This window comes from Neofelis nebulosa, chromosome 7, assembly GCF_028018385.1.
Source record: "Neofelis nebulosa isolate mNeoNeb1 chromosome 7, mNeoNeb1.pri, whole genome shotgun sequence".
NCBI lineage: Eukaryota > Metazoa > Chordata > Mammalia > Carnivora > Felidae > Neofelis > Neofelis nebulosa.
Genome location: NC_080788.1, coordinates 81798168 through 81825561, shown reverse-complemented (window position 1 = coordinate 81825561; position 27394 = coordinate 81798168). Strand labels below are relative to the sequence as shown.

The 27394-nt window shown below is 36.2% G+C and overlaps 2 protein-coding genes and 1 non-coding gene across 8 annotated transcripts in view; 2 read left to right on the top strand and 1 right to left on the bottom strand.

The window, feature by feature from the left end:
• HECTD1 (HECT domain E3 ubiquitin protein ligase 1) overlaps positions 1-27394 on the top strand; it is a 98604-nt gene that overhangs the window by 12465 nt on the left and 58745 nt on the right. For all 6 annotated transcript variants that reach the window (XM_058738736.1, XM_058738734.1, XM_058738733.1 and 3 more), the window contains exons 3-12: positions 8624-8858; positions 12339-12566; positions 13520-13801; positions 13898-14168; positions 14689-14765; positions 14851-14949; positions 17591-17705; positions 18342-18516; positions 26682-26820; positions 27006-27176. In XM_058738736.1, the coding sequence (XP_058594719.1) occupies positions 8624-8858; positions 12339-12566; positions 13520-13801; positions 13898-14168; positions 14689-14765; positions 14851-14949; positions 17591-17705; positions 18342-18516; positions 26682-26820; positions 27006-27176 (1792 nt within the window). The remainder of the gene's footprint in view (positions 1-8623; positions 8859-12338; positions 12567-13519; positions 13802-13897; positions 14169-14688; positions 14766-14850; positions 14950-17590; positions 17706-18341; positions 18517-26681; positions 26821-27005; positions 27177-27394) is intronic.
• LOC131517064 (elongin-C-like) lies at positions 18546-21019 on the top strand. Its single transcript, XM_058738757.1, is given in 1 exon segment — positions 18546-21019. A coding segment is annotated over 1 exon segment (321 nt). The 5' UTR covers positions 18546-19394; the 3' UTR covers positions 19716-21019.
• LOC131518511 (small nucleolar RNA SNORA15) lies at positions 22745-22885 on the bottom strand. The gene has a single exon (XR_009265182.1). It is a non-coding gene; the product is annotated as a small nucleolar RNA SNORA15 (small nucleolar RNA).

Genomic DNA, 27394 nt, shown 5'->3' with positions numbered 1-27394 from the left:
TTCAGTTTTAACCAATCTATGTCGTTGTATATATGTGGGTTTCTTGTAGACAGTATATGGTTGGCTTGTGTGTGTGTGTGTGTGTGTGTGTGTGTGTGTGTTTTAAGTAGGCTCCACACCCACTGTGGCACTTGAACTCACAACCCTGAGATTAAGAGTCACGTGCTCTATTGAGCTATTGGCTTGTGTTTCTTTAAATCCAACCTGACAGTCTCTGTTTGAAATTGGTGAATTTAGACCATTTACATTTGATATAACTTTTAGTATATTTGGATATATGTATAATGTTTGAATATTTGTTTTTTGTTCAGTTTTTTTTTTTTATTCTTTCCTGTCTTTCAAAGTATAGAATATTTTGTAGTGTTAAATATTTTAACTTAGCTATTGTTTTTTGTCTCTGTCCCTTTATGTATATATATTTTTAAACATTTATTTTTGAGAGAGAGAGAGAGAGTGTGTGCGCGAGTGAGCACCAGCAGGGGAGGGGCAGAGAGAGAGGGAAACACAGAATCTGAAGCAGGCTCCAGGCTCTGAGCTGTCAGCACAGGGCCAGTGTGGGGCTTGAACTCGTGAACTCTGAGATCGTGACCTGAACTGAAGTCGGCTGCTTAACCAACTGAGCCACCCAGGCACCCCTAATATTTATGTGTTTTAAATTGATAGACATTGAAAATCTCAAGATACTCTGTTACAATTTTCACTTTCAGCAGTCAGGTTAATGGGAGAAGAAGAATCTATTATATTTACCTATGTATTTATTTCTTTTTTTCATTCCTGTAAAGTTCCATGTATCTCTCTGGTGTTCTTTTCTTTCATTCTGAAGAACTTTCTTTAGTATTTCTTTTAGGGAGGTCTGCTACTGATGAAATTCTCTTAGTCTTCCTTCATCTGAGAATATCTTTATTTTGCCTTCATGCTGTGAAGATACTCTTGCTGGATATAAAATTCTGGGTTGAGAGTTCTTTTCAGCATTTTAAAGATATCATTCCACTATTTTCTCACTTTAATGGTTTCTGATGAGAAATCTGCGCTCATTCTAATCTTTGTTTCTTTGTGTTGTATTTCCCTTGCTCTTTTAAGTTTTTTTAAAATATATACCTTTGGCTTTTTGCTATTGGATAATGATTTTTTCTGTGCATGGTTGTCTTTGAATTTGTCTTATTTGAGGTTTACTGAACTTCTTGAATCTGTATGTCTTTGACCAAATTTGGGAAGCTTCTTCTTCAAATCTATTTTCTATAGCCATTTTTTTCTCCTTTCCTTCTAGGATAATAGCGGCACAAATGTTATATTTTTTTGATAATGCTCCCTCAGGTTCCTGAGAGTTTTCCTTTTTTTCTCCCAATCTTTTTACTCTCTGTTCCATCTGTAAGGTTTTTTCCCCTCACAAATTGTGCTTTTTATTTCTAAAACTTTTATTTGATTCTTTTTTATATTTTTCTGTTTCTCTGCTGAAAACTTCTGTTTCCAGTCATTTCAAGAATGTTCACATTTACTTGGTAGAGTATAGCTATAAAATCTGATTTATAATCCTCTTTGGTAATTTTAACATCCAGATTGACTCAGGCTTGCATCTGTTGGCTGTCTTTTTTTTTTGAGTTGGATAGATCAGATTGTACTGATTGTGTTTCAAGTTATTTTGGCTTTTATCTTAGATATTTGGGATATTATATTGTGAGATTCTGGGTTTTATAAAAATCCTCTGGAGATAATGTTGATTTTGTTGTTTTATATTGGTACGTAGTCAACCCAGTTAGATTTAGACTGCAAGTTCTGTCTTGCTCTTTGTAGGTGGTGGTTCCAATGTCCGTGATTTCATAGCCTTTGTTATGGTGTTTGGGTCTACTCTGTACATGTGTCATTCTTAGTATAATCTGGGACTTGGATGGTGGATTATGTCATAGTTGTCAAAGTCTTTGCTGCTGTTCTTCACCTCTCCTCCACTGTGCAGTTTGGAGGTGAGCTTAGGATTTGTGTTGGGGATCCTCTTTTTGCTCTTTCTTCTGAGATTTCCCCTGTATCTTTTGGCTACCCAGAGCCCTTTTTTACTAGTGTTCTGAAACTGGGACTCTCTTGATGTTACAGCTACACTTCTTCCCACCCCCTATCCTCCATTCTTCTTCCCCCTTGTGCTGGGACTAGACTAGACTGCCCCCCAGGTGAAAGTATTGAGAAAAAAAGAAGAAGATAATAGGATTCTTCTTATGCTCTTTTGACCACAGGGGCTCCTTTTCTTAGTTCCCAGTTCTCTGCAGGGCCTTAGATGCTCAGGCCACCTCCACTGCACTGTGGATGTGTCATTCAGGGTTTAGTTTGAGGCTTAACTCTGAGGCTAGCCTTTGGGCCAGGCAGGGAGTAAAAAGCCTCAGTACTTTTTCCTCACACTCTCTGGCTCACAACGACCCTCTTTCTTGGTTCTGAGTTTTTGTTCTGTGCTCCTGCTACATAGTTTGGGGACTTGCCTCATCCAGGGGTCAAACCAGGAAAGAAAAGAGGAAAGGAAAAAGCACCTGAAACTCACTTCCATCATGGGTCTTTATTTAAGTTTTGACTTCCTATCTAGTCTATCTGCTGTGTACTTTTCCGAGTCCTCAGATACTTTTTTTTTTCCTGGTAAGTTTATTTTGTGAGATAGAGAACACAAGTGGGGGAGGGGCAGAGAGAGGGAGAGACAGAATCCCAAGCAGGCTCTGTGCCTTCAGCACAGAGCCTGACATCAGGCTTGAATTCACATACCGTGAGATCATGACCTGAGCTGAGATTAAGAGTCAGATACTTTACCGACTGAGCCACCCAGGTGTCTCAGTTGCTTTTTTTGTTCTGTCCAAGGTTTTTGGTTGCAATCATTGGGAGAAATAGGCTGTAATAAGCTTAGTGAAGTTGACTTGTCCCAAACTTTAAATTTATTTTCTGGGAATTACAAAATACGTTTGTTTCAAAAATTTGAAAAAAAATCAGAAAAGGAAGTTTAGAGAATGAGAAATTTGGGAAATTCAGAAGAGTTTAAAGAAGCTTAGAATTTCTCTAATTTTCAGAGAAATTATCTATAACTGCACCATTCAGAAATAAGCCATTTTAACTTTTTCCTCTAGTTTTTTCTCAGGATATTTTTACACAAACACTAATGGCTATGAGTTTTTTAACTTATTTTATATTTCTGTTAAACAATATTTGTATCATAAGTTTTCAGTAAGTACCTTAATAAAACCTTCATAACCTGTCATACAATTATGTCATATACTTAATTATGCCCTTGTTATTAGATATATATAGTTCAAATCACTGAAATCTTTGTACATTTTTGTCTGATAACTTTTTTGAAGTCTTGAATTCACAATTATATATAAAAGGAAATCAAAATTTCCTTATTTGTTTGAAATATGTAATTATTTTTAGAAATCTGACCAAATGTGTTTGTATATAATTATCTTCTTAGAACCACCTTCAAAATGGTACTGCATTTGATAGAGGACCTTGTGGTTTTGGGTTGTTTTGAACTTTACAGTTTATTGTAGGAAAATCCAATTGAAGATAATGTTACAAATTTTCATTCCTTGGAGCAATGAATGAGTAGGTTTCTAAATTTTGATTTTTATCTTTTAAGAGAAATTGGAATGGAAATTTTAAAATGATGTTTATATTTGCCCAGCATGGTTTTGTATCTGCCTCAAGTATGTGTTCATACAGAAATAAGGTCTGTATTAGAAATACAGGAATAAAATATGAATGATTGGAGGAGCACCTGAGTGGCTCATTCAGTTAAGCATCTGACTCTTGATTTTGGCTCACGTCATGGTCTCATAGTTCATGGGTTTGATCCCCCCATCGGACTCTGTGCTGACAGTGCAGAGCCTGCTTGGGATTCCCTCTCTCTCTGTCTCTCTGTCTCTGTCTCTCTCGCTCTCTTGCCCTCTCGCCCTCCCTGCCTCTCTCTCTCTCTTTCTTAACTTTTTTTTTTAATGTTTTTTTAAATTTATTTTTGAGACAGAGAGAGATAGAGCATGAGTATAGGAGGGGCAGAGAGAGAGGGAGACACAGAATCTGAAGTAGGCTCCAGGCTTCAAGCTGTCAGCACAGAGCCTGACGCGGGGCTTGAACTCACAGACTGTGAGATCATGACCTGAGCTGAAGTTGGAGGCTTAACTGACTGAGCCACCCAGGCACCCCCCTCTCTCTCTTCCAAAATAAATAAATACACTTTAAAAAATGAAAAAAATATACTTTAAAAAAATATGAGTGATTGAATTCATTTTGGAATTTACTTGGTAATTTTTTGTTATTCTCATCAGAAACTCTTTGTGTCCTGAAGTGTTTGTATATATGTATATGTGTGTGTGTGTACAGCTTTAGGTTCTTTATTTTCTTGGTGGGGGGTTGAATAATTCTGTGTTTAATATAATTAAAAAAAATTTTTTAATATGAAATTTATTGTCAAATTGGTTTGCATACAACACCCAGTGCTCATCCTAACAGGTGCCCTCCTCAATGCCCATCACCCACTTTCCCCTCCCTCCTACCCCCCATCAACCCTCAGTTTATTCTCAGTCTTTAAGAGTCTCTTATGGTTTGCCTCCCTCCCTCTCTAACTTTTTTTCCCCCTTCCCTTCCCCCATGGTCTTCTGTCAAGTTTCTCAGGATCCACATAAGAGTGAAAACATATGGTATCTGTCTTTCTCTGTATGACTTATTTCACTTAGCATAACACTCTCCAGTTCCATCCACATTGCTACAAAAGGCCATATTTCATTCTTTCTCATTATTTATTTTTGAGAGAGAGAGCGAGCAGGGGAGAGGCAGAGAGAGAGGGAGACACAGGATCTGAAGCAGGTTCCAGGCTCTGAGCTGTCAGCACAGAGCCTGATGTGGGGCTCAGTCTCACCCACCGTGAGATCATGATCTGAGCTGAAGTCTGACACTTAACCAACTGAGCCACCCAGATGCCCCATTCTGTGTTTAATTTTAAAAGTTTATTAATTTTATTGTGGCCAGTCAAATTTTATGAAGTTTTATTTTATCTTATGAAATGTTTATTTATTTTGAAAGAGAGAACATGAGCACAGGAAGGGCAGAGAGAGAAGGAGAGAGAGAATGCACTGTTAGTGCAGAGCCTGATGCAGGGCTTAAACTCACAAACCATGAGATCATGACCTGAGCAGAAATCAAGAGTTGGATGCTTAACTGGCTGAGCCACCCAGACACCCCAATGCTAGGCATATATCTTATGTGGATGTCTAAGTAGCTATTTGAATAGTCCAAACAAGAGTTTGAGGTTGGCTTGTAAAAGATGATTGAGAGAAGTGGACAGATTTAGGATATATTTTAGAGGGAAAATTGGTGTGATTTAACTTATGGATTGGATGTGTAATGTGAGGAAAATAGGGGAAAAACTAAGGATGATTCTTAGGTTTCTGGCCTTTTGAATGGTTGTAATAATCACAAAGATGATGATTTGGGAGTGGAGGAACATAGCAGGAGTTTTGTTTAGGATATGCTCTTTTTAAGGTGCCTGTGATAACCATAAAGTTGAGGTTGAGTTCAACGACCAAGTTGAATTATCTATCAACATAGGGTTTCTCTGAAAATGATATTAAAAAATTCTCAGTCAACTATACTTAAAAAAAAAAAAAAAGATTAAAAAAAAATCCCTAACCAACAACTGAAGGCACAGTTTTAAGGTATTACATGTTAATATTACAATGGTTGTTTTAAAGCAGGAAAACCAGTAGAGTATGTTAAGAAACAATACTTGTTTTAAAAAAAAATACTTGTTAGTGATTTTTTTTAGTTCATTATGAACTTTTAAGTAATATAAGTATAGTTCTTTCAACTGTTTTGTGCTTTTTAGAGATCATTAATTAATATTGGCATGTTTTTCCCTGCCTTTTTGCTCAGTTTATAGTTGATTTGTATTGAGATTTTGTAATTTGCTTTGATTCTAAACACTTTTTTTTTAAATGTTTATTTTTGAGAGAGAGAGAGAGAGCAAGCATGAGAGGGGGAGGGACAGAGAGAAAGGGAGACAGAATCTGAAGCAGGCTCCAGGCTCTGAGCTGTTAGCAACAGAGCCTGATGTGGGGCTCAAACTCATAAACTGCAAGATCATGACTTGAGCCAAAGTCGGGCGCTTAATGAACTGAGCTTTCCAGGTGCCCCTGCTCTGATTCTAAATTAAAAAATTAGTGATTTTATATATGAAAATGCCTAAATACTTTCTCATTGTTGAAAAAGTAAGGAGCCATAAAAAGAATTATTTTTCTGCCCATTTGTACAGCCCATGTTCTGTACTATAATTTTAGAAAGTTCATGAAGCAGGTTTTCACTCTACCTGACATAAAGTAAGCTCTTATGTGTTCTGACCATCTTTATTTTTCTCTTGGTAATAAAATTGATCACAGTTAAAATCTGAGAACCTATGTTTAGAAATTTTTGTTTTTTTAAACTGTCCCCTACCCATACTTGTTCAGAAGATTTGTCATATTTTGGAGGACACAGCAGGGAATATAGTCCCCAAATTGGCAAATACTACATTTCCACATGAAATATAGAAAAGTTACACTAAACATTTGTTTTCTGTTAATTTTTTGGTGGGCAGTTTTTGTACTGGGTAAGAAAGATGAATAATTAAAATTTTTAATGTAAAGCATGTGGTAGATCAGTTCTTGTCCTTTGAATCAAGGACTGTCTGCTTCAGCATCTTATTTTTTATTCAAAAGTTACTGTTTTCTAAAGAAAAAAATAGTTTTAAAAACTGTGTTGTTGGGTGAGCCTGGGTGGTTCAGTCAGTTGAGTGTCCAACTCTTGATCTCAGCTTAGGTCATGATCTGATGGTTTGTGGGTTTGAGCACCGCTTTGGGCTCTGTGCTGATGGTGCAGAGCCTGCGTGGTATTCTCTTTCTCCCTCTCTGTCTTCCCCTCCCCTGCGTGTGCATGTGCACATGCTCACATGCTTTCTGCCTCTCAAAATAAATGTAAAAAAAAAAAAAAAAAAGACTATGTTGTTCCCCAATAGTATTAACATTTTTATAGTCTCTTTTCATTTCTTCAGTTTACTACATATGCATAGGTAGACAGCAGCAAAAGTGCTTTAAGATTCTGATATGCTGGTCAGTCTTCTGTTCTTACCTCTAAAAAAATTAAAAATTTTTTTAATCTTACCTGAGAGCTAGAGGACTATCTCTTATAATGTTGCCTCAGAGCATTTCCTGCTCAGGAAGATTACAAGTGACTGTGTGACAGATTGCTAGTGTTGTGGACTAATAAAAACCACCTGTTTTTAATCAATGACTGGTAAATCATGGAATGCAAGAGATTTTTTTTTTTTTTTAGCTTATTTATTTTGAAGTGAGAGTGATAGCAGAGGAGGGGCATAGAGGGAGAGGGTGGGGCTGAGATAGAGAGGGTGAAGTGGCGATAGAGAGGGAGAGAAAGAATCCCAAGCAGGCTCCACACTGTGAGAGCAGAGCACTACGAAGGGCTCAATCTCATGAACTGAGTGATGATGTCCTGAGCTGAAATCAAGAGTCAGATGCTTAACAGACTAAGACATCCAGGTGCCTCTGCAAGAGATCTTCTGAAATCTTTGGTAGTATTCCTGCTGGTGGACTCCTTAAGTTAAGATCATCTAAGCAGATTAAGAGTAGAGTAGCTTTGATGTTCATACAGATAGTTTTAAAGGTACGCACACAAAAATTTGGAGGACAAAGTAATTCCACTAAAACATTTAGAGCACACTACCTTTTGTGTTGTGTTATCTGTAGTCCATTTAAAGCTTAGTTTGTGCAGAGAAGTTAGAATAATGTATTTGATTTTATGTAACTGAGATTTCTATGAAATGTAAATCATGGTCTTTCATATTTTAAGTGTTGATAAAAAATAGGGGATATTATTGGTACCTCACAAATTCTACTTTTGATAAAACTGTTTTATGCAGGTTTATATTAGCAGGCATTAGACTATTCATAGGAGGGAGGGAGAGCTAAAGTTAATTAGTTTAATACGGTTCCAATGTACTGAGCTAAGTGTTTATATAATTTTATTTAATTTTTGTAACATCCATATAAAGTAGGTATTCTTTAGATATTATCTTTGCTTTACAAATGGGGAAATTGGACCAGAAAGATTACAAAGTTGTATGTTTTCCCTTTGTCTGTTAAACCCCAAATCAGTACTTGTTCCCATAAAACAGGAATTGAATGATGTTCCTGGCCTTCAGGACCTTTTAATGTAAATAAGGAAATAAAATGATAGATTACATAGCATGGGCACTGTTTGTATGAGGTCTTAGGAACATGAAAGTACCACTTAGCTATCTGAAGAGGTTAGGGAAGGTTTTACAGAGGAGCTGATGTTCGAGCTGAGTATTGAGTAGGAATTTTTTTTAACAGGGTTTCAAGATAATGCTGCTACTTTAAACTGTTAACTTGATATTTTCAGCAGTGATGAAATTAGCATGTGAGAATTGTTATAGAAACAAAAGCATTGTGAGAAATACTGCCTAATACACATGCAGACACAGTATAAAACGTGCTGTATTATGTTACAGTTTTTATTTATTATTTTGTTAATATTTTGATGTGAAGAATTTAGTAATTCTAGGTGTAATATGATTTTTTTTTCACTACAGATGTCCTCCTCGCACTTTCTTACCAGCCCTCTGCAAAATTTTTCTTGATGAAAGTGCTCCGGACAATGTGTTAGAGGTGACAGCCCGTGCCATCACATACTACCTGGATGTATCTGCAGAATGCACCCGAAGGATTGTTGGGGTTGATGGAGCTATAAAAGCACTTTGTAATCGTTTAGTTGTGGTCGAACTTAATAACAGGACTAGCAGAGACTTAGCTGAACAATGTGTAAAGGTAAGTCTTTGTTATTTATTGGCCCATTTGAAGGTCATTTAGAGAATAAAAAATATATTTTGCTAAAAAAATTCTTTCATTATTCTTTGAGAGTGGTTGACAGCAGTGGAAATCACGGTCCTTGTGGCACTGGAGAAGATCCTGTGTGGTTTGGGGAAAGAAATCTTATCTTTGATGGAAAATTGTGGGTCACTCACTGCTCATGCGCTTCTGTGCTGGCTCTTGGGTTTCTGGTAGCCACAATCATTTTGAGATAGGTTATCCCTGTTGTTAGCCAAATGATTTTCTCTGAAAATAGTAATAACAGCAACCACAAGTAACAATGACTTTTGGAGTCAGACATTGGGCTGAACACTGTACATGTGTTCATTTAAACCTTCATGACACCTTCATATGACATAGGTGCTGCTAACATTAGCATTTCTACTTTCTCAAATAATTCAAGCATACTGAAGTTGAGTAACTTCACTGGGGTTGATACAATTGTGGCACAGTCAAAATTTGAAGATTAGGAATATGAACATTAGGAAGTCTGGTTCTAGGGCCCATGGATTTAACTAGTTTTCTTCCTTCCTTTCCTTTTTCCTTTTTCCTTGTTCCTTGTTCCTCGTTCCTTGTTCCGTTCCATTCCATTCCATTCCATTCCATTCCATTCCATTCCATTCCATTCCATTCCATTTAATTTGAGAGAGAGAGAGAAAATGAGAATCCTAATCAGCCTCCACACCCAATGCAGAGCCTGATTTGGGACTCAATCCCTCCTGGATCATGACCTGAGCTGAGTTTAAGAGTTGGATGCTTAACTGACTGAACCACGGTGCCCCTAACCATTTTGCTATACTTCTTTTAGAGTTAGCTGTTTTGTTTTCATTCCTGGTGGGACTAATTATAAACTTTGTGATTTTAAAAGCACCAGTACTGGGCTAGTGGCTTTATTAGATGTACTTAATGAACACATTTAGATTTTGTATGATTTTCTTATTTTATGATTCCTGTTTCATTCTTGTTATGATTCTTGCTGCTCTAGGTCAGCAGTTTTCACACTTTCTCAGGATCACTTTACAACCTTACTATTGAAGGGCCCTCAAAGAGCTTTTGTTTATGTAGGTTATATATTTATATTTACTATATTAGGTATTAAAACAGAAATTTAGAATATTTATCTGAAAATAACAAACTCACATGTTAACGTACCTTTAAAAATTTTTTTAATTGTTTTATTTTTTGAAAGAGACACAGCAAGCTGGGGAGGGGCAGAGAGAGAGAGAGACAGAGAGAGAGAGGGAGACACAGAATCCGAAGCAGGTTCCAGGATCTGAGCTGTCAGCACAGAGCCTGTTATGGGGCTTGAACTCATAAACGGTGAGATCATGATCTGAGCCGAAGTCAGAGGCTTAACCAACTGAGCCACCCAGGTGCCCCTGTTAATGAAAATAATTATTTCTTGAACAAATAGAAAATTAGAACAGTAGCATTGTTAAGCACTTTTGTATGTCTTTGGTAGTGTCTGGCTTAATAGAAGACAGGTGGGGGGCACCTGGGTGGCTCGGTTGGTTAGGTGTCCGACTTCGGCTCAGGTCATGTTCTCACGGTTCGTGGTTCTAGTCCCACGTCAGGCTCTGTGCTGACAGTTCAGAGCCTGGAGCCTGCTTCAGATTCTGTGTCTCCCTCTCTCTGGCCCTCCCCCGCTCATGCTCTGTGTCTCTCTCAAAAATAAATATTTAAAAAAAAAAAAAAAGAGGTGGATCGTCGTACCTACTTTGGGATTCAGTCTGTTGCTATATCACACACAGCTTCTCAAAAACTCCGCTGTATACTCCCGAGAGAGTGAGAATGAAAAAAATAATTATGGTCATGGTATTGTATTAGGAAAAAATTTTTATTTCAAGGATTCCTAAAAATGTCTTCTTTCCACTTTGAGAGCTGCGGATGTAGGTGTTACTGTCTTGATTTTCTGCCTCTTCATATGTAGATTTATTTCTGTCTGTAGCCTTGGAGGAAGAGGTATATGTTTTCCTGTTTAGAGCTTTTTTTCTCTTCTCAGTCTCTTGATCATGTCACTTCATGTTTCAGGTCTGTTATTTTACTCCACTGTTTATTCACAGACTCATATTTTCATCTTGTCTCTTACACCCTCCTCTCCCTTTTTCTGTTTCCTTTGCAGATTATTGTTACTGATTTATTCTTTAGTGGTGATATTATATAAGGTTCTTTTTTACCTTCTTAAAACTATATAAATTTGCCTAGACTGTCTTATCTATTAACATCAATACCATTCAGACATTCTTATCTGTAGGCCTGACCTCTCTCGAGTTCTAGACTCCATTTTCAAAGGCTTGTTGGACAACTCTAGCTAGATGTCTGAATTCATGATCTTTCACTACAGATACAGTTATTTTGATAATTGTCATCAACTTCACCCAGTCACTCTAAACAGAAACCTGTACTTTATCCACTCCACACATGTAATTCATAATCAAGTGCTTTTCTGATTTATTTCCTTTTGTTTGTCTCTGTTAACTGCCTTAGTTAAGCTCTCATCCTGTCTTGAATATTCATGCTTTAATTTTTTTTTTTGCATTTGCCTCTACACTCTTTCTGTGCTGCATTCCCAGTTATTAACTAGAAACCTGATCATATTATTTTTATGCTGAAAATATTTTTCTTGCTTAAAAAAATTTTTTTTTCTTGCTTAAAGAATAGTCTAAATTTCTGGTATGCTCATAAGATCTGTGGACTCTGTTAACTCATTACTTCTACCCAAACTCCTTAAACATCAACATAATTTAGAAATCAAAGTTGGTTTTTAATGTTTTGACCTTCCTAGAATAAGTGTGAGGATGATGAATAATGTAATAGCAAGCATTTAATGATTTTTTTAAATGTCTAGGACCTTTATAAACTTTTGCTTAGTTACTTTAATTGCTTAGCTTGCTATATAGTCCTTAGCATCTGAACCAAGTGTCCAACGTGGTCGCCATATAGGACATTTCAAATGTGGCTACCCCAAACAAAGATGTGCTATAAATATAAAACCTACATTGGATTTTGAAGACTTAATACATAAAATAATGTAAGATATATCAAATTTTTTAATTTTTTAATTTTTGGGAGAGCGAAGAGGGGGAGGGGCAGAGATAGGGAGATAGAGGATCTGAAGTCAGTTCAGCTGATAGGCTGACAGCAGTGAGCCATGTGTGGGGGGCTTGAACTCATGAACCACGAGATCATGACCTGAGCTGAAGTCAGATGTTCAACCAACTGAGCAACCCAGGCGCCGTGAATCTATCAATTTTTTAACATTGATAACACTTGAAATGATGACACCTTGCATGTATTAGACTAAATTAAATATAATACTTCATTTTGCTCTACTTTTTAAAGTATAGCTACTAAGTAATTTAGAGGGTACATTATGTTTTCTGTGATGCTAGAAAATTAAAATTGGACTTACTGTATTCTTTTGTTAATTAATTGTAGGTGTTAGAACTGATATGTACTCGTGAGTCAGGAGCAGTCTTCGAGGCTGGTGGCTTAAATTGTGTGCTTACCTTCATTCGTGACAGCGGACACTTGGTTCATAAAGATACCTTGCACTCTGCCATGGCTGTGGTATCAAGACTCTGTGGCAAAATGGAACCTCAAGATTCTTCTTTAGAAATTTGTGTGGAATCTCTGTCTAGTTTATTAAAACATGAGGATCATCAGGTAAATAAATCACTGTTGTATACTTTGTATTCAAAAAGTGATTTTATAGTGTACTCTGATGAAGTAGAGGTAATTCTGTTTTCTCTTTTTCTCATTTTATATTTCTATATGGTATTCCTTTTATGTTTCGGCAGTGAAACATTTTATTTTTTATTAAAAAATTTTTTTAATGTTTATTTATTTTTGAGAGAGAAAGAGCGAGCAAGTGCAGGGGAGAGGCAGAGAGAGAGGGGGACACAGAATCCAAAGCAGGCTCCGAGCTCCAACCTGTCAGTAGAGAGCCTGACACAGGACTCAAACTCACAAAACGTGAGATCATGACCAGAGCCAAAGTCAGATACTTAACCAACTGAGCCCCCAAACATTTTAAATTATAAACATGATGAGTTTATTTGTAAAATTTAAACATTTCAGAAATATATAATTTTTTAAAGCTACCTTATACTCAGTGTGATTTGATGACTCAGCACAATTTTGTTGACTTTAGTTCTCATTGAAGTAAAATAACACAGCATTTAAAATCTTATGTGTAAAATTTTTTTGAATGAGCATACTTTAGGAAATAGAACTGGACTTTTAAATGCCTTTTTACCATTCCATTTAGTTATTTTTGGTTATTCATTGGTTATTTTGGCAGCGTTGTTCATAATAATCGTATTTATTGAGCTTTCACTGCCTATCTGGATTCTTCATATATATCATCTTATTTAAGCTTGGACAGTGAATTATAAATACTATTACCCCATTTAACATATCAGGAAACAGCTCGTTAAGCAGTTAAGTAACATCCATAGGTCATAGAGTTAGCAGAATGTGGAGCCAGGATTAAAATCTAGACCTTATATCCTTTCTGTAGCTGCCTTTCTTATACTCTCAGTAATGAAATTAGCAGTACTCACCTTTAGCCCTTTTTAGGTGAATTTTATCCATATGCATATTCTTTACATCATTAGGTTTCAGATGGAGCTCTGCGTTGTTTTGCATCACTAGCAGACCGATTTACCCGTCGTGGTGTTGACCCAGCTCCATTAGCGAAGCATGGATTAACTGAGGAGCTGTTATCTCGCATGGCTGCTGCTGGTGGTACTGTATCAGGACCATCATCAGCTTGTAAACCAGGTCGCAGCACTACAGGAGCGCCTTCCACAGCTGCAGATTCCAAATTGAGTAACCAGGTGTCGACAATTGTAAGTCTGCTCTCAACACTTTGCAGAGGCTCTCCAGTAGTCACACACGTAAGAGTGTTTTTGAATCTTTGATTTTTAATCTTGCAGAAAAGGTGTTTTTGTACAATGCAAATATATTGAACTTTTCTCCCATTCCCTTTCTAGGATCTCCTGAGGTCAGAACTTCCGGATTCAATTGAAAGTGCATTGCAGGGTGATGAAAGATGTGTGCTTGATACCATGCGTTTGGTTGACCTTCTCTTGGTGCTATTATTTGAAGGACGAAAAGCTTTGCCAAAGTCTAGTGCTGGATCTACAGGCAGAATCCCAGGACTTCGCAGATTGGATAGCTCCGGGGAGCGCTCACATCGGCAGCTTATAGACTGTATTCGAAGTAAAGATACCGATGCACTTATAGATGCAATTGACACAGGAGGTCGGAAAATATTTTTTTAAATAGAAAAAGAAAAATGTGTGAGATAAGGAATTATATGGGCAATTTCTAGTTTTTAGATGATGGACAGTAGTTTTAGCAGTTGAGCCAGATAATAGAATGGCCATCCACTTCTGTATCCTCTCCCCATGTATATAATTACCAGCCTGGTACATGGTAAGACCAGAGTAAATGCCTATTAAATGAGTAAATGAAATGGGTAAAGGAAACTTGTATCCTGTTGAGTTGTGTTATATAGTTTTTTGTTCCTTATTTTATGTTTATTTTTAAGGCTTCCAGCCTGGTGAATCTTCAGTGGCTTAAACATTTTAGAATATTTTTTTTCTTAGCAGAATTTGTGGGTTATTTACTATTGTACAGTTTACTTAAGTGTTTAAAATTGGCTCTGGATTTCGTGGTTAGTGGTTATTAATAACAGTTTTGAAATGGTTCCCACTGTAGAGAAGTTCAGTGTTATTTTGTTAGATTTTTAAAAACTTATTTTTCTCCTTCAAACTTCCAGCCTTTGAAGTAAATTTTATGGATGATGTGGGTCAGACTCTATTAAACTGGGCCTCTGCTTTTGGAACTCAGGAAATGGTAAGCTGATAAATAAAAGCTAGTGTTTTAAATCAAAGATAGAACTGTTAATAAGGCAACTTTATGATTCTTCATAATTTTACAGGTAGAATTTCTTTGTGAAAGAGGTGCTGATGTTAATAGGGGTCAAAGGTCATCATCATTACATTATGCTGCATGTTTTGGAAGACCTCAAGTAGCAAAGGTAAAATCCAGGTTTTTAAATTATTAATATTTAACATTTACGTGGTTCCAAAATTAGAATGATATAAAAACTTTTATTCTGATAAGTCACGCTTCCATGCCATCTCCATTCACTCCATTCCCCATTGCTCATTATAAGTAAGCGTTTTTTATTTTTTTAGTGTTTCTTAGCATAGATACAAACAAATATATATGCTTATTCCCTCCTTATACAAAATGTAGCATGTTACATACACTGATCTATGCTTTTTTTCATTTAATAGTATGTATTGAAGTCCTTTTCCTTTTAGCATTTGGGTAACTTTTTTACATGTGTATACTTACCCTATGTAGATATACCACAAATTTATTCAGCCAGTCACCTGTTGCTAAACACTTTGTCTTTTCTTTCTTACTCTTGGCACCAAGTAACCTTGTACATATTTGTGTTATTTTTGTTTATCATTAAAGCAAATAACTTATTTGCTGAAGAATCATAATATTTTTGACTCTTAGGTTAGCAAAGGACCTTGGAAAGTTCTTTTTACACTTAGGAGAGAAATTGAGGTCCAGCAAAATCAAATGATAAGGGTTGAATTGAACCAAATGTGAGACTGATCTAGGTCTCTAGAAAATTCATATTGTGAGGTAACTTGACACAGTGTAATGTTAGTCTGCTACTAAGTCAGGCACACTTGGATTCAAGTTTCAACTTATTAGTAAAAAGATTGTTAGCACTTCAGCAAAAATTTGACGTGAAGTTTTATCAATTAAATATATGTATATTCATAGCATGATTATTGTTGTAATTAGAAAAAAATACATGAAAAACAGTGTAGCAGTCAACACATCGTAGATGCTCAAATGATAGTTGCTGTTATTGTCTTTACACTATCAGAAAATTTGGGATAACAACTTCACTTTCTAACTTGGGAAAGGTGTTTTCTTCAAGGCCAAATTCTGTCAATTTGAATTGGTTAGTTTTTAGAGAGATTGATGCTTCTAAGGATAATAAGAAATTTATATTGACCTGTTTTCTTTTGACCTGTACTGTTTTGCAGTTATGAGTGGTTGAGTGGGAGAGAAAGAGCCAAATGACTTGTATCTAACCCTAACCTGTCTTGGTTATACATCAGCCTACAGTGAGCAATAGCTGCTATTACTAACAATGATATGATAGGTAGTACTGAGCACTTAACTCTGTGCTAGCCAGTATCTTAGGTATTTAACATGTCTTATCATTTAATCTTCATAGATCCTTCTGGTTTTAATTGATTCTGTGATACACTGCCACTTTCCCTCTTCCCCCTCCATACACATTTTCACATCTCTTAAATAGGAAATGTTGTATAATTGCTGTTGACCGGATAGAAATTGCAGCATAGTTACCATTACCTGTTCATGCAACAAAAACTGTGAAATGGATTTAGTGATTTCAGTAAAGACTCCTGTCTGATAGAGGAGCGCTCAGAAATGCTGCATCATTAATGCTCTTTATGGCACAGATGATAGCATTGTTTGCAGAAATACAGATCTTGTTGATTTTGAATCAAAAAGTAATTAATTATGAAGAATTGTGCTCAGAATATGAGGAAGGTTCAGAATACCTTATAGTTCATTTATATTTTCTTTTTTATGTTTGTCCAAGTAATGTGTGAAAAAAATCTTAACTTTAAGAAAGTTCTTTCAATACATTCAAAACCCAAGCAATAGGAAAGCATGTTCCACAATTTAACTGGCATCTTTTTCTTTCTTAGTGGTAATTAATGATGTATCTAATAATCTGTGGCATCCTAGATTTGGTAAAATACTGAATTATGATTCAAACCCCAGCAGTTTGGATTTTTTAGCCAGTACTGCATACTTTCCAGATGTGTTTATGTATTCACTTATTTGTCAGATATATCACATCATGACGAAGTTTAAAAACCTGCAGCTCTGAGACTGATAAGAAAAACATGAGATGTGTTCTCTGTTGGAACTTACAGTCTGCTAGGGAGAGAGTCCAGTGACCATTAAAAATGAGTGAACAGTAGGGGCACCTGGGTGGCTCATTTGGTTAAATGTCTGACTCTTGGTTTCAGCTCAGGTCATGATCTCAGTTTGTGGGATTGAGCCCTGCGTCAGCTCCATGCTAACAGTGTGGAGCCTGCTTGAGATTCTCTCCCTCTCTCTCTGCCCCTCTCTCAATTGCACTCTCTTGTCTCTGTCTCAAAATAAACATTAAAAAAAAAAAAGTGAATAGGGTGAATTAGTATTTAAGACATAAAATTTGTAGTTTGTTCAAGGAGAATTGATTTAACTTGGTAATTGGTACTGCATAGGAAATGAGGAAATTACCATGTCACAAACTTACACTACTACCTCTGCGTTAAAAAATATTGGGAGGAGTTTGATGGAGAAGATGATAGGTTCAGATGTGAATGTACGTCATTCGAGTTGTTAATAAATAACCAAGTGAAATTAATCTCTAATATTTTCAAGATATAGATAGACCACTTTTAAGGTGATATATGCAAAAAAGTAGTGATTTGAGTTGGTGCCTGCTTTAAGTAATTATGAGAATCTGAAATCCTTGGGTACAGTCTAATGATTGCAGAATTGGATATTGAAGAAATAAGGTGTCAGTTCTTATATTCAAATTAAATGCTTTACTTTTCTAGACTCTGTTACGGCATGGTGCAAACCCAGATCTGAGAGATGAAGATGGGAAGACTCCATTAGATAAAGCTCGGGAAAGGGGCCACAGTGAAGTAGTAGCTATTCTTCAGTCTCCAGGTGAGTGGCAAAATCTTTGTCTTTAAGCCATCTGCTATTACTTTTCAGCTTCACTTTTACAGACATAGCTTTTTGTATATATATTAACATTATATAAATGAGTTTTTTCTCTGAAGTCAAATAATTATGTACGTATACTTTCACATTTGATAAACCTTTAATAGTGTGCTATTTAGTGTACTTTGAGACTGTGAGTGCGTGATTCCAGAATGACAAAATCAAAAGTTTAAGGGGCATGGGAATGTCGTAAAGAATAGTTGGGGATTGTGTAGCTGAAGTACTTTGACCAAATTTTCAAGTTTTCACTGAGTAGATGAATGCAGAGTATTCATGAGATAATTTCTGGAATCAAGTAGAATATCCAAAATTATTTCCTTAAGTTGAGATTCAGTTTATTGGTGTGACTAATGTTCTTTAGTATTCATGTGCTTGCTTTGGCAGCTTATATGCAAAAAAATTGGAACAGTAGTATTCTTAAAAATACCTTTGATAGATACACTATCTTAATTTCAATTTAATATTGTTAATTAGGGATAATTATAGTTTGAAATTGGGTACATTCATCTTAATGTTTGTTTTTTTTTTTCATTGAGAGAAAAAGTTTCTAAAAGTTTATTTATTGAATAATATCTGCAGGTGATTGGATGTGTCCAGTTAATAAAGGAGATGATAAGAAAAAGAAAGATACAAATAAAGATGAAGAAGAATGTAATGAGCCAAAAGGAGATCCGGAAATGGCACCTATATACTTGAAAAGATTATTGCCAGTGTTTGCACAGACATTTCAGCAAACTATGCTGCCTTCAATAAGGTAGTTATTCATAGTATTTGTGTTTACTAGTTAAATTATGCCATTTGTACACTATTTATTTCCTCTTCTAAAAGGATTGAACTTTATTTTAATATTGAAAAGGTATCATAAGTTAGATTGTTAGATTTCATAAGAAGTTAGGTTGGAAATTTGATTGGAGAGTTAAATCTTTTCTTCTGATGATCTGACTTAAGGAGTTTAGAAAGTGAAGAAGACTAGATTCCTAAGAGTTTTTGTAGCTCTCTGAATATCAACTCTAGAGAAATTTTGGTAAGTACAGCAAACATTTATTGAGCTTTATGGAGGCCTTTTAGGTAGAGGCAGTGTGAGATGGTTATTGGAAGAGTTACCCAAATAAATGGGACTTGGCTTTTGTTCACTGTACCCTTGCAGTTTAGTGAGGACGATGTGAGTAATAATACAGAGTAGTGAGTGATTAGACATACCATCAGAGTTCTCCGGGAATATAGATGACTTAACAGCTAATCAGGCTGTGCAAATTGGAGAAAATTTTAATGCAGAAGTGAGATTTAGGGGCACCTGAGTGGCTAGTTGGATGAGCATCTGACTTCAGCTCAGGTCATGATCCCGCGGTTTGTGAGTTCGAGCCCCACATTAGGCTTGCTGCTGTCAGTGCAGAGCCGGCTTCAGATCCTCTGTCCTCCTCTCACTGCCCCTTCCCCATGCACTCTCTCTAAATAAATAAAACATTAAAAAAAAAAAGTGAGATTTAGACCCTTGGCAACAGGCAGCTGGTCATGGTGGAGCAGCCCTGGAGTAGAGGCTCTGGTGGTGTGGGACCTTATGCAGTGGCTGCAGGGCTGATGAGAAACTGCTAAAGTTCCTGTGGAAGCAAATTACAATTTCCTAAGAATATAATGGATGGAGAAGAGAAAACCCATGGTGCCTATGAAGGCACTGAAACCATGTATGTCAAATTGATATCTTACGGTCACGAATTTATTGTAAAAAGAGAACATGCATTAACATCTGGAACAATAAGCCATGTTGAGAGATGAAGTCAGTTTTAGAATGAAGTCAGTTTTAGAGAGATCCCCTCACATATGCTATCAAAAGTATACATGTATTTTATGTATAAGATTCGCTATACTAACAGCTCCACACAGATCCCTGAATTCCCAGTTGCACCTGTAATTGCACTGGAACTGCTGATAGCTGCAAACTTCCTAGATTGTTAAGTAAAATAAAGTATAATAAACTGTTAACTTTTTTCAGGATTTAATACCTGTACTTCAGCTAATTTTTTCATATATAGCATGTTGCCTGTGTGCAGTTGAACTTTTTATTTTTAAGTTTTATTTATTTTGAGATAGAGTGCACAAGTCAGGAGCAGAGAGAGGGAGAGAGGGAGAATCCCAAGCAGGCTCCACATTGTCAGCTGTCAGCTGATGTGTGGCTCAACCTACGAACTCTGAGCTTATGACCTTAGCCAAAGTCACACGCTTAACTGACTGAGCTGCCCCGGCACCCCTGTCCTCGGGTCTTTTGAATGGTCTGTTGCTTCCTATCATTTAGGTCTCAGTTCAAATGTTTTGTCCACTGATCTTTATCCACCTAATTTAAATTTACCCCTAGGACACATTTCACATAAATTATGATGTTTTGCAGTCCTCATAGAGCTTTCAGTGTCTGAAATCTTGCTCTTCTTTGACTTTTGTTTGTTTTATTGCCTTCCCTCTAAAGTAAACTCCATGAGAGCTAGCCCTGTATACTGCTGCAAAGACAAGGAGGTATAGAATAGGGTTTGATACTTAGTAGGTAACTCAATAAATATTTAGTGCATGAGTGAGTGTGCTTTGTTAGCAATAGCAAGTATTTTAGTATCAATGGAGTATGTTTGGATTACTGTGATATGTTTGGATAGCTCAGTCAATAATATAAAGTAGGAGCCTTTATGACCTATGGAAGGCCCCTGTGGCCCATGCTAATGAGCATGGACTTTACTCCAGAGTTAAAGAAGGGTCATTAAATACCTGTGAGGATATTTGTCACAGTTGATTTTGTGATTTATAAAGATTACACTGGCAGCCCAGTGGAGAAAAAGACTGGGGGAGAGCAAGAAGGCTATTAAACAGTTCATTGTGAACTTCAAACATTTGCTTGGGGGCTGGATTGGTGGGAATAAATTCGGAAGGTTGAGAGATGGGTTGTATAAGGGATTGATGACCAGTTTGATACGAGTGATGAGGGTAAGAAAAGGGTGAAGAATGACTGCTGAATTTTTGGCTGAATGATTGAGAATTTTATTTTGGTCATTTTAAGTTAAGGAGGTCTTTAGAACATGTAGTTTCATAGGATCAAGTGCCTAAGAGTTGACATTAAACTGCAAGCAGCATGCTTTAAGTAGGAGAAAAGTGTCAGTAAGACAATTCACTGTGAACATGAAGTACTTGGTTTTTATTCTTCTCCAAATAGCTTACAGAGATGTAGGTGTTAGTGGGGCCACCTTTTTTTTTTTTTTTTAAAAAAAACTTAGAATTGTCTTGAGTGAGCAAGTTCATTTTTTTTTTTTCAACTTTTTTTTTTTTTTATTTTTTTTTATTTTGGGGACAGAGAGAGACAGAGCATGAACGGGGGAGGGGCAGAGAGAGAGGGAGACACAGAATCAGAAACAGGCTCCAGGCTCCGAGCCATCAGCCCAGAGCCTGACGCGGGGCTCGAACTCACGGACCGCGAGATCGTGACCTGGCTGAAGTCGGACGCTTAACCGACTGCGCCACCCAGGCGCCCCGTCAGCAAGTTCATTTTTGAACAAGATAATTTGACCTGAAAATTTTAGAGGACTAGCTGTCAGTATAATAAAAGAATCCTGATATATTTGGAGTAGAATTGCTTCATGATAAGGTCATCAGAAAATTATAAAGCATGCTACCATGTAAGAGGGTTCTTTTATTAGATGTTTATTTTGTCACCCTTTTAAATGTTTTAAGGTTATCTAAATGTAATTTTAGTTTAGTGCATTTGATGCCAAATTCTCCCAGGTAATAAATAGACACATTGAATTGTGGCAAGTAAGAAAGCCCAAGTTTTAGGTAAGAGCTCAGCCTCTGGAGTCAGTGCAAAGTGGGTCCAGATGCCAGCATTGCCATTTCTAGATAGGTGGCCATGAGCAAAGTACTTAACTTCTTTGATCTTAATTGATTTATCTCTAAGGTGGAGATAATTACACTAAATTCTCTTTAGGTAAAAGAAAAAAAATTAGATGTGATTAAGTGTTTAGCATAGTGCCTAATATTTTAGAGGTATTTGAAAAAAGTTCACTTACAGAATTATTTAGCATTATTTAAAAAAAATTAAAAACAAGGGGGAGTAGGTTACAACCTGATTTTTTTACCATTTCATTTTAAGATTTATTTTAAAGTTTATTTACTTATTTTGAGAGAACGTGAGCAAGAGAGGGGCAAAGAGAGAGAGATGGAGAAAGAGAGAGTCCCAAGCAGGCTCTGCACTGTTAGTGTGGAGTCCCACACGGGGCTCCATCTCACCAATGGTGAGATCACGACCTGAGCTGAAATCAAGAGTTGGATGTGCAACCAATTGAGCTGCCCAGGTGCCCCTCATTTTAGGAGTTGAATAGTTGAATACTCAGCCTGTGTACTCTGATCATACTGTTAAAGGAGGGTCTACAATGTATGGACTTTAGCTGTTACCTGTCAATATTCTGTAATGCACAGTGTCTGCTTAGGAAATAAAAATCGTATGACAGATTAGTAAAGGCTTTTTTTTTTAATTATTATTTTTTAATGTTTATTTTTGAGAGAGAGAGAGACAGAGACAGTGCACAAGCAGGGGAGGGGCAGAGAGAGAGAGGGAGACACAGAATCTGAAGTAGGCTCCAGGCTCTGAGCTGTCAGCACAGAGCCTGACGTGGGGCTCAAACTCACAAACTGTGAGATTGTGACCTGAGCCAAAGTCAGACACTTAACCAACTGAGCCACCCATGCGCCCTAGGGCTTTTAAACAGGATAGCAATATCCTTTCTTTGCTTCCTTCCTTCCTCCTTTCCTTCTGTCCTTTTTTTTAATGTTTATTTATTTTGAGCGAGAGAGAATGAGTCAGGGAAAAGGGCAGAGAGAGAATCCCAAGCAGGCTCTGCACTGTCAGCACAGAACTTGACGCAGGGTTCAATCCAACGACCTGTGAGCTCATGACCTGAGCCGAAATCAAGAGTCACGCGCTTAACTGACTGAGCCATCTAGGCGCCCCTGTTTTTATTTATTTTTTTAAATGGTATGTTATGAACAAACTTAGCATACCATCTATTGTAGGCATTTTCAAGAGAAGACTTTACTTTTGCATGGTGTCTGGCTTTGTAAACTACTGAAAAAAACACCATATTCAGCTATGCCTCATAGGAGGGCAGTTTTAATGGTGGTGTAGTATGTAAAAACCTGATAGTATTCTAAGATTCTTCTCTCCTGTTAATGGAGATATAATTGTATTAGTTAAAAGTGTACAACATAATGATTTTATTTATGTATTTTTGTTATGATTAGACCTAGGACTGTACACTTTGTTTTTAAGGAAAGGCTGCATAGAATTTTGAAGAGGTTTGGTAAACAGCTTTGGAGTTAGTGTCAATAACTGGACAAAGATTGAGTTTACTTTTCAGAAATCGTTGAGGATCCAATTTTTTTTGAGAAAAAAGTAGGACTTGGTTGAATAAAAGGGGAAATTGTTCTTGGATGAAAATATTAAATATTATAAAGATATAAATTCTGCCAAAATTAATTCAGAGATTATGCAGTTTTAAAAATAACTACAGAGTTTGTTTTATAACTTGACAGATCGTAAAGTTCATCTGGACGAATGAATGTGTGAGATTTTAATAATCTGAACAGCTAGTATAAACTTACAGTAATTAAATCTTTATAATAACTAGCATGAGTTTATAAATCAGTACAATAGTCTAGCCCCCCAAATTGAGCCAATAATATATAAGAATTGGATGTGTTATAATGGAGATTTCATAGATCATTTGAGAGAAGGGAGGGTTATTAAATGGCATTAGAATGTCTTCTTTGTGGGGCGTCTGGGTGGCTCAGTCGGTTGAGCAACTGACTCTTGATTTCAGCTCAGGTTATGATCCCAGGGTCATGGGATTGAGCCCCACATCAGGCTCCTCACTGAATGTGGAGCCTCCTTAAGATTTTCTCTCTCCTTTGCTCCTCCCCTGCTTAGTCGTATGCATTCTCTCACCCCCTGCCCTAAATAAATAAACTTAAAAAAATAAAAGAATGTCTTTTTTGTGTTTTGATGTAAAAAAATCAGGTTAGTTCTATACACTGTATATCTAACCAAATTCTAGGTGAATTTAAAGCAAATTTTTAAAAATGTGGAAAAAAATATTCTTGAATGTTTATCAGAATTTGATAGGAAGAATGACTTTCAAAGCTTGTTTGTGTTCGTGCTATCATGTTAAATTTATTTAGATTGTTATTCAAATTTAGTCTATTAAAAAAAAAAGCTACATATGAGAAACAATATTACCAAGAGCCAAAAAAGTGCCAGCAATATAAATCCAAATAAATACTTGTTAGCAACTGTGACCAAGGGATACTGTTTTGTTTTGTTTTGTTTTGTTTTTATACAAAGCACACATAGAGGTTTTTGGTAAAAACGTAAGAGCCTCTTTAACTAAATGAGCTGAAGACATAGCAAAGTGTTCAAGAAATTGACAGAAAAATATTAGGTATAATTATGGAGGTATAATTGGCATAAAATCTTAGGATTTTTAAAGCATATATGTCTTGGTGATTTGACATATGTATACCTTGTGAAAGGATTCACATCTTGTTAACTAATACATCCATCACATCACATGTTTATCTTTTAGTGTGTGTGTGAGAATGTTTAAGTTCTGCTCTCAGCAAATTTCAGTTACGTAGCATGGTGTTATTACCTATAGTCATCATGTTTTACAGTAGATCCTCACACCTCATTCATTTTACAGTTTCCTTACTCTCAGTCCCTGGCAACCACTTTTCTACTCTGTCATCTCTGTGAGTTGACCCTTTTTTTTTTTTTTTTTTTTGGATTCCACATGTGTGATACCATTCATTGTTTGTCATTCTCTGGCTTTTTTCATTTAGTATAATACCCTCAAGGTCTGTACATGTTGTTGCTTAATAGCCTTTTTAAAAATCAGTTTGCCAAGTATGGATTCAAGTACTGATACACATTCAGTGCATAAGAAAGTTTTTAGACCTTTAGATCCAAGAATCCTTCCAATGAAGAAATAAAACTTTCCACAAAAATAGGGCACTTTATAATAGAAAAGCCTTGCAAGCTAAATGGTCATAATTTATATAGTAGTGTTAGAGAGGAAAATTTTAGGTTCTGAATACTATTTATAGTGTATTAGTTAACAGAAGAGTTTGAGTTTAGGTTCTGTAATGTATTAGCCCTGTGACCTTAGCAGACTTGCCTACCTTTCTTTGTTTCACTTATTCATCTGTAAAACTGAGCTAATAAAACCCACCTCATAGGGTTTGTTGTAGGGATTAAATGAAGTGTAGTGTCTTTAAAATACGTAAAAGGGTTTCTGCTTATAATGGCTTAGCATGATAGTGACAGATAGACAATATATAAATATTTTTATTTTACAACCAAATATAAATAACCATTAACAAAAACTGGAAAGAACTAATCCTATTAGGGCAGTTTGCCCTTCATTGACCTGCCATTTTCTGTAATGTACATGAATTTGTAATAAAATACTTTTTTTAGTTGAAGAATGTTTGGTCTTAGCAATTGCAGCCAGAGAGAGTAAGGATGCACATCATGCTATAGAAATACAGCTGTGTACATGCTTTCATGGACTTTAGTAGCAATTTTGTCCCTCCATCCTTTCCTGTGCAGGTTACCCCAGAATTAATGATATCTACAGCTTGGTGCCTAGGATTTTGTTCTATGCTTAGAAAATATGTGTCAGATGAACTTTTGTCTTTTCTGTAATAGATCAGTCTCCTTTTAGTCTATTATAATTTAAAAGTGTGTGGATATATATTTATTTTATTTTAAAAGAACAGGTTCCTTGAGATTAGTTTGTGTGATTTTATGGAGTATCTATGTTCTGAGCAAAGCAGTGGATGAGAAGGAAAAGGAAGCATGCTGAATTGTTAACAGTTGGAATATTTAGGGACATGGGATTACTTGAATCTCTTATTTTCATTTATATGAGGCATAACTATAGTGACCATGAGTTTAAATTTGACAGAGGACAAAAATGCTTAATTTGAGAATTGATTTCCATATAAATTACCAGATATTTTAAGTTAGAGCCTTGTGTTTTCGGTTATAGGGAATTTTAAGATAGTTACAACTTACTCTTTACTTGATTTTCTAAAATTACCATGACATGTTAATAGCCATGCTGTTAAATATAAAATACAATAGCACATTTAAGAAAGTTTAAAGATAATTTCAGTTGTAATGAGTTTACTGTATTAACAGAAAATTTGTGAAATTGCCTAAAAAAGTGAACATAAACTAGTGCTAGTATTATTTTTTGTATACTTTTTTTATTAAAAAAAATTTTTTTTAATTAGTTTTATGTATTTTTGAGAAGCAGAGAGAGACAGAGCGTGTGTGGGGGAGGGACAGAGAGAGAGGGAGACACAGAATCGGAAGCAGGCTCCAGGCTCTGAGCTGTCAGCATAGAGCCTGATGCGGGGCCCAAACTCATGAACCGTGAGATCATGACCAGAGCCGAAGTTGGATGCTCAACTAACTGACTGAGCCACCCAGGCGCCCCTTTTCTGTATACTTTAAAAATTTTTTTTAAATGTTTATTTATTTGAGAGAGAGAGAGAGAAAGAGTGAGAGGGAGGGAGGGGCAGAGAGAGAGGGAGACACAGAATCCGAAGCAGGCTCCAGGCTCTGTGCTGTCAGCACAGAGCCGGATGCAGGGCTCAAACTTACGAACCTTGAGATCATGACCCGAGCTGAAGTCAGACGCTCAACCGGCTGAGCCACCTAGGCGCCCCTATATACTTTTATTAAAGTGTACTTTTTAGCAGAATGTATAAAACTTACCATTGGATATTTTAGTTTTCGTTAATGTATAGTTGCATTTTGTTTTATTTTAGCTTCTTACCCTGGCTTCCTAAAAGTCTTTTTTTTATTTTTTTTTATTTTTTAAGGAAGGCAAGTCTTGCTCTCATTCGAAAAATGATTCATTTTTGCTCTGAAGCACTCTTAAAAGAAGTTTGCGATTCTGATGTTGGTCACAATTTGCCTACAGTACTAGTGGAAATCACTGCAACTGTCCTTGATCAGGAGGTGAGCTTTTTATCTTTTTTGAGACTCATGTACCTTTAATTTCCTTTAGACAATGGTCAGTAAGATAATTTAATTTTTAAGTTCAGTAAATTGTTTTGTCTGAGAAACAACTGCATTTGTCTACTTCAGGCAACTAAACTTACTTTTATCATTTTCCCATAATTTTCTTTTTTTTTCCCTCCCAGGATGATGATGATGGTCACTTGCTGGCATTGCAGATCATAAGGGATTTGGTGGATAAAGGTGGTGATATTTTTTTGGATCAGCTAGCCAGACTTGGTGTAATTAGCAAAGTGTCAACTTTGGCAGGTCCTTCCTCTGATGATGAGAATGAAGAGGAATCAAAACCAGAAAAAGTGAGTGATCTTAATTGCAGGGTTATCCAGAATAGGGTATCTTTGAGGAAATCTAGTTCTAATTTATGATGGCTTTTGGGAAAATAATGGCAGTGTGAAGTAGTGGTACTTTAAAAAACTTATTGATAAAATTTAAAACTTACAAAAAAATTGTGAGTATTGGAGTGTTCTTTATAATTTACTAATTATTGACATTTTGCCCTATTAACTTTGCATAG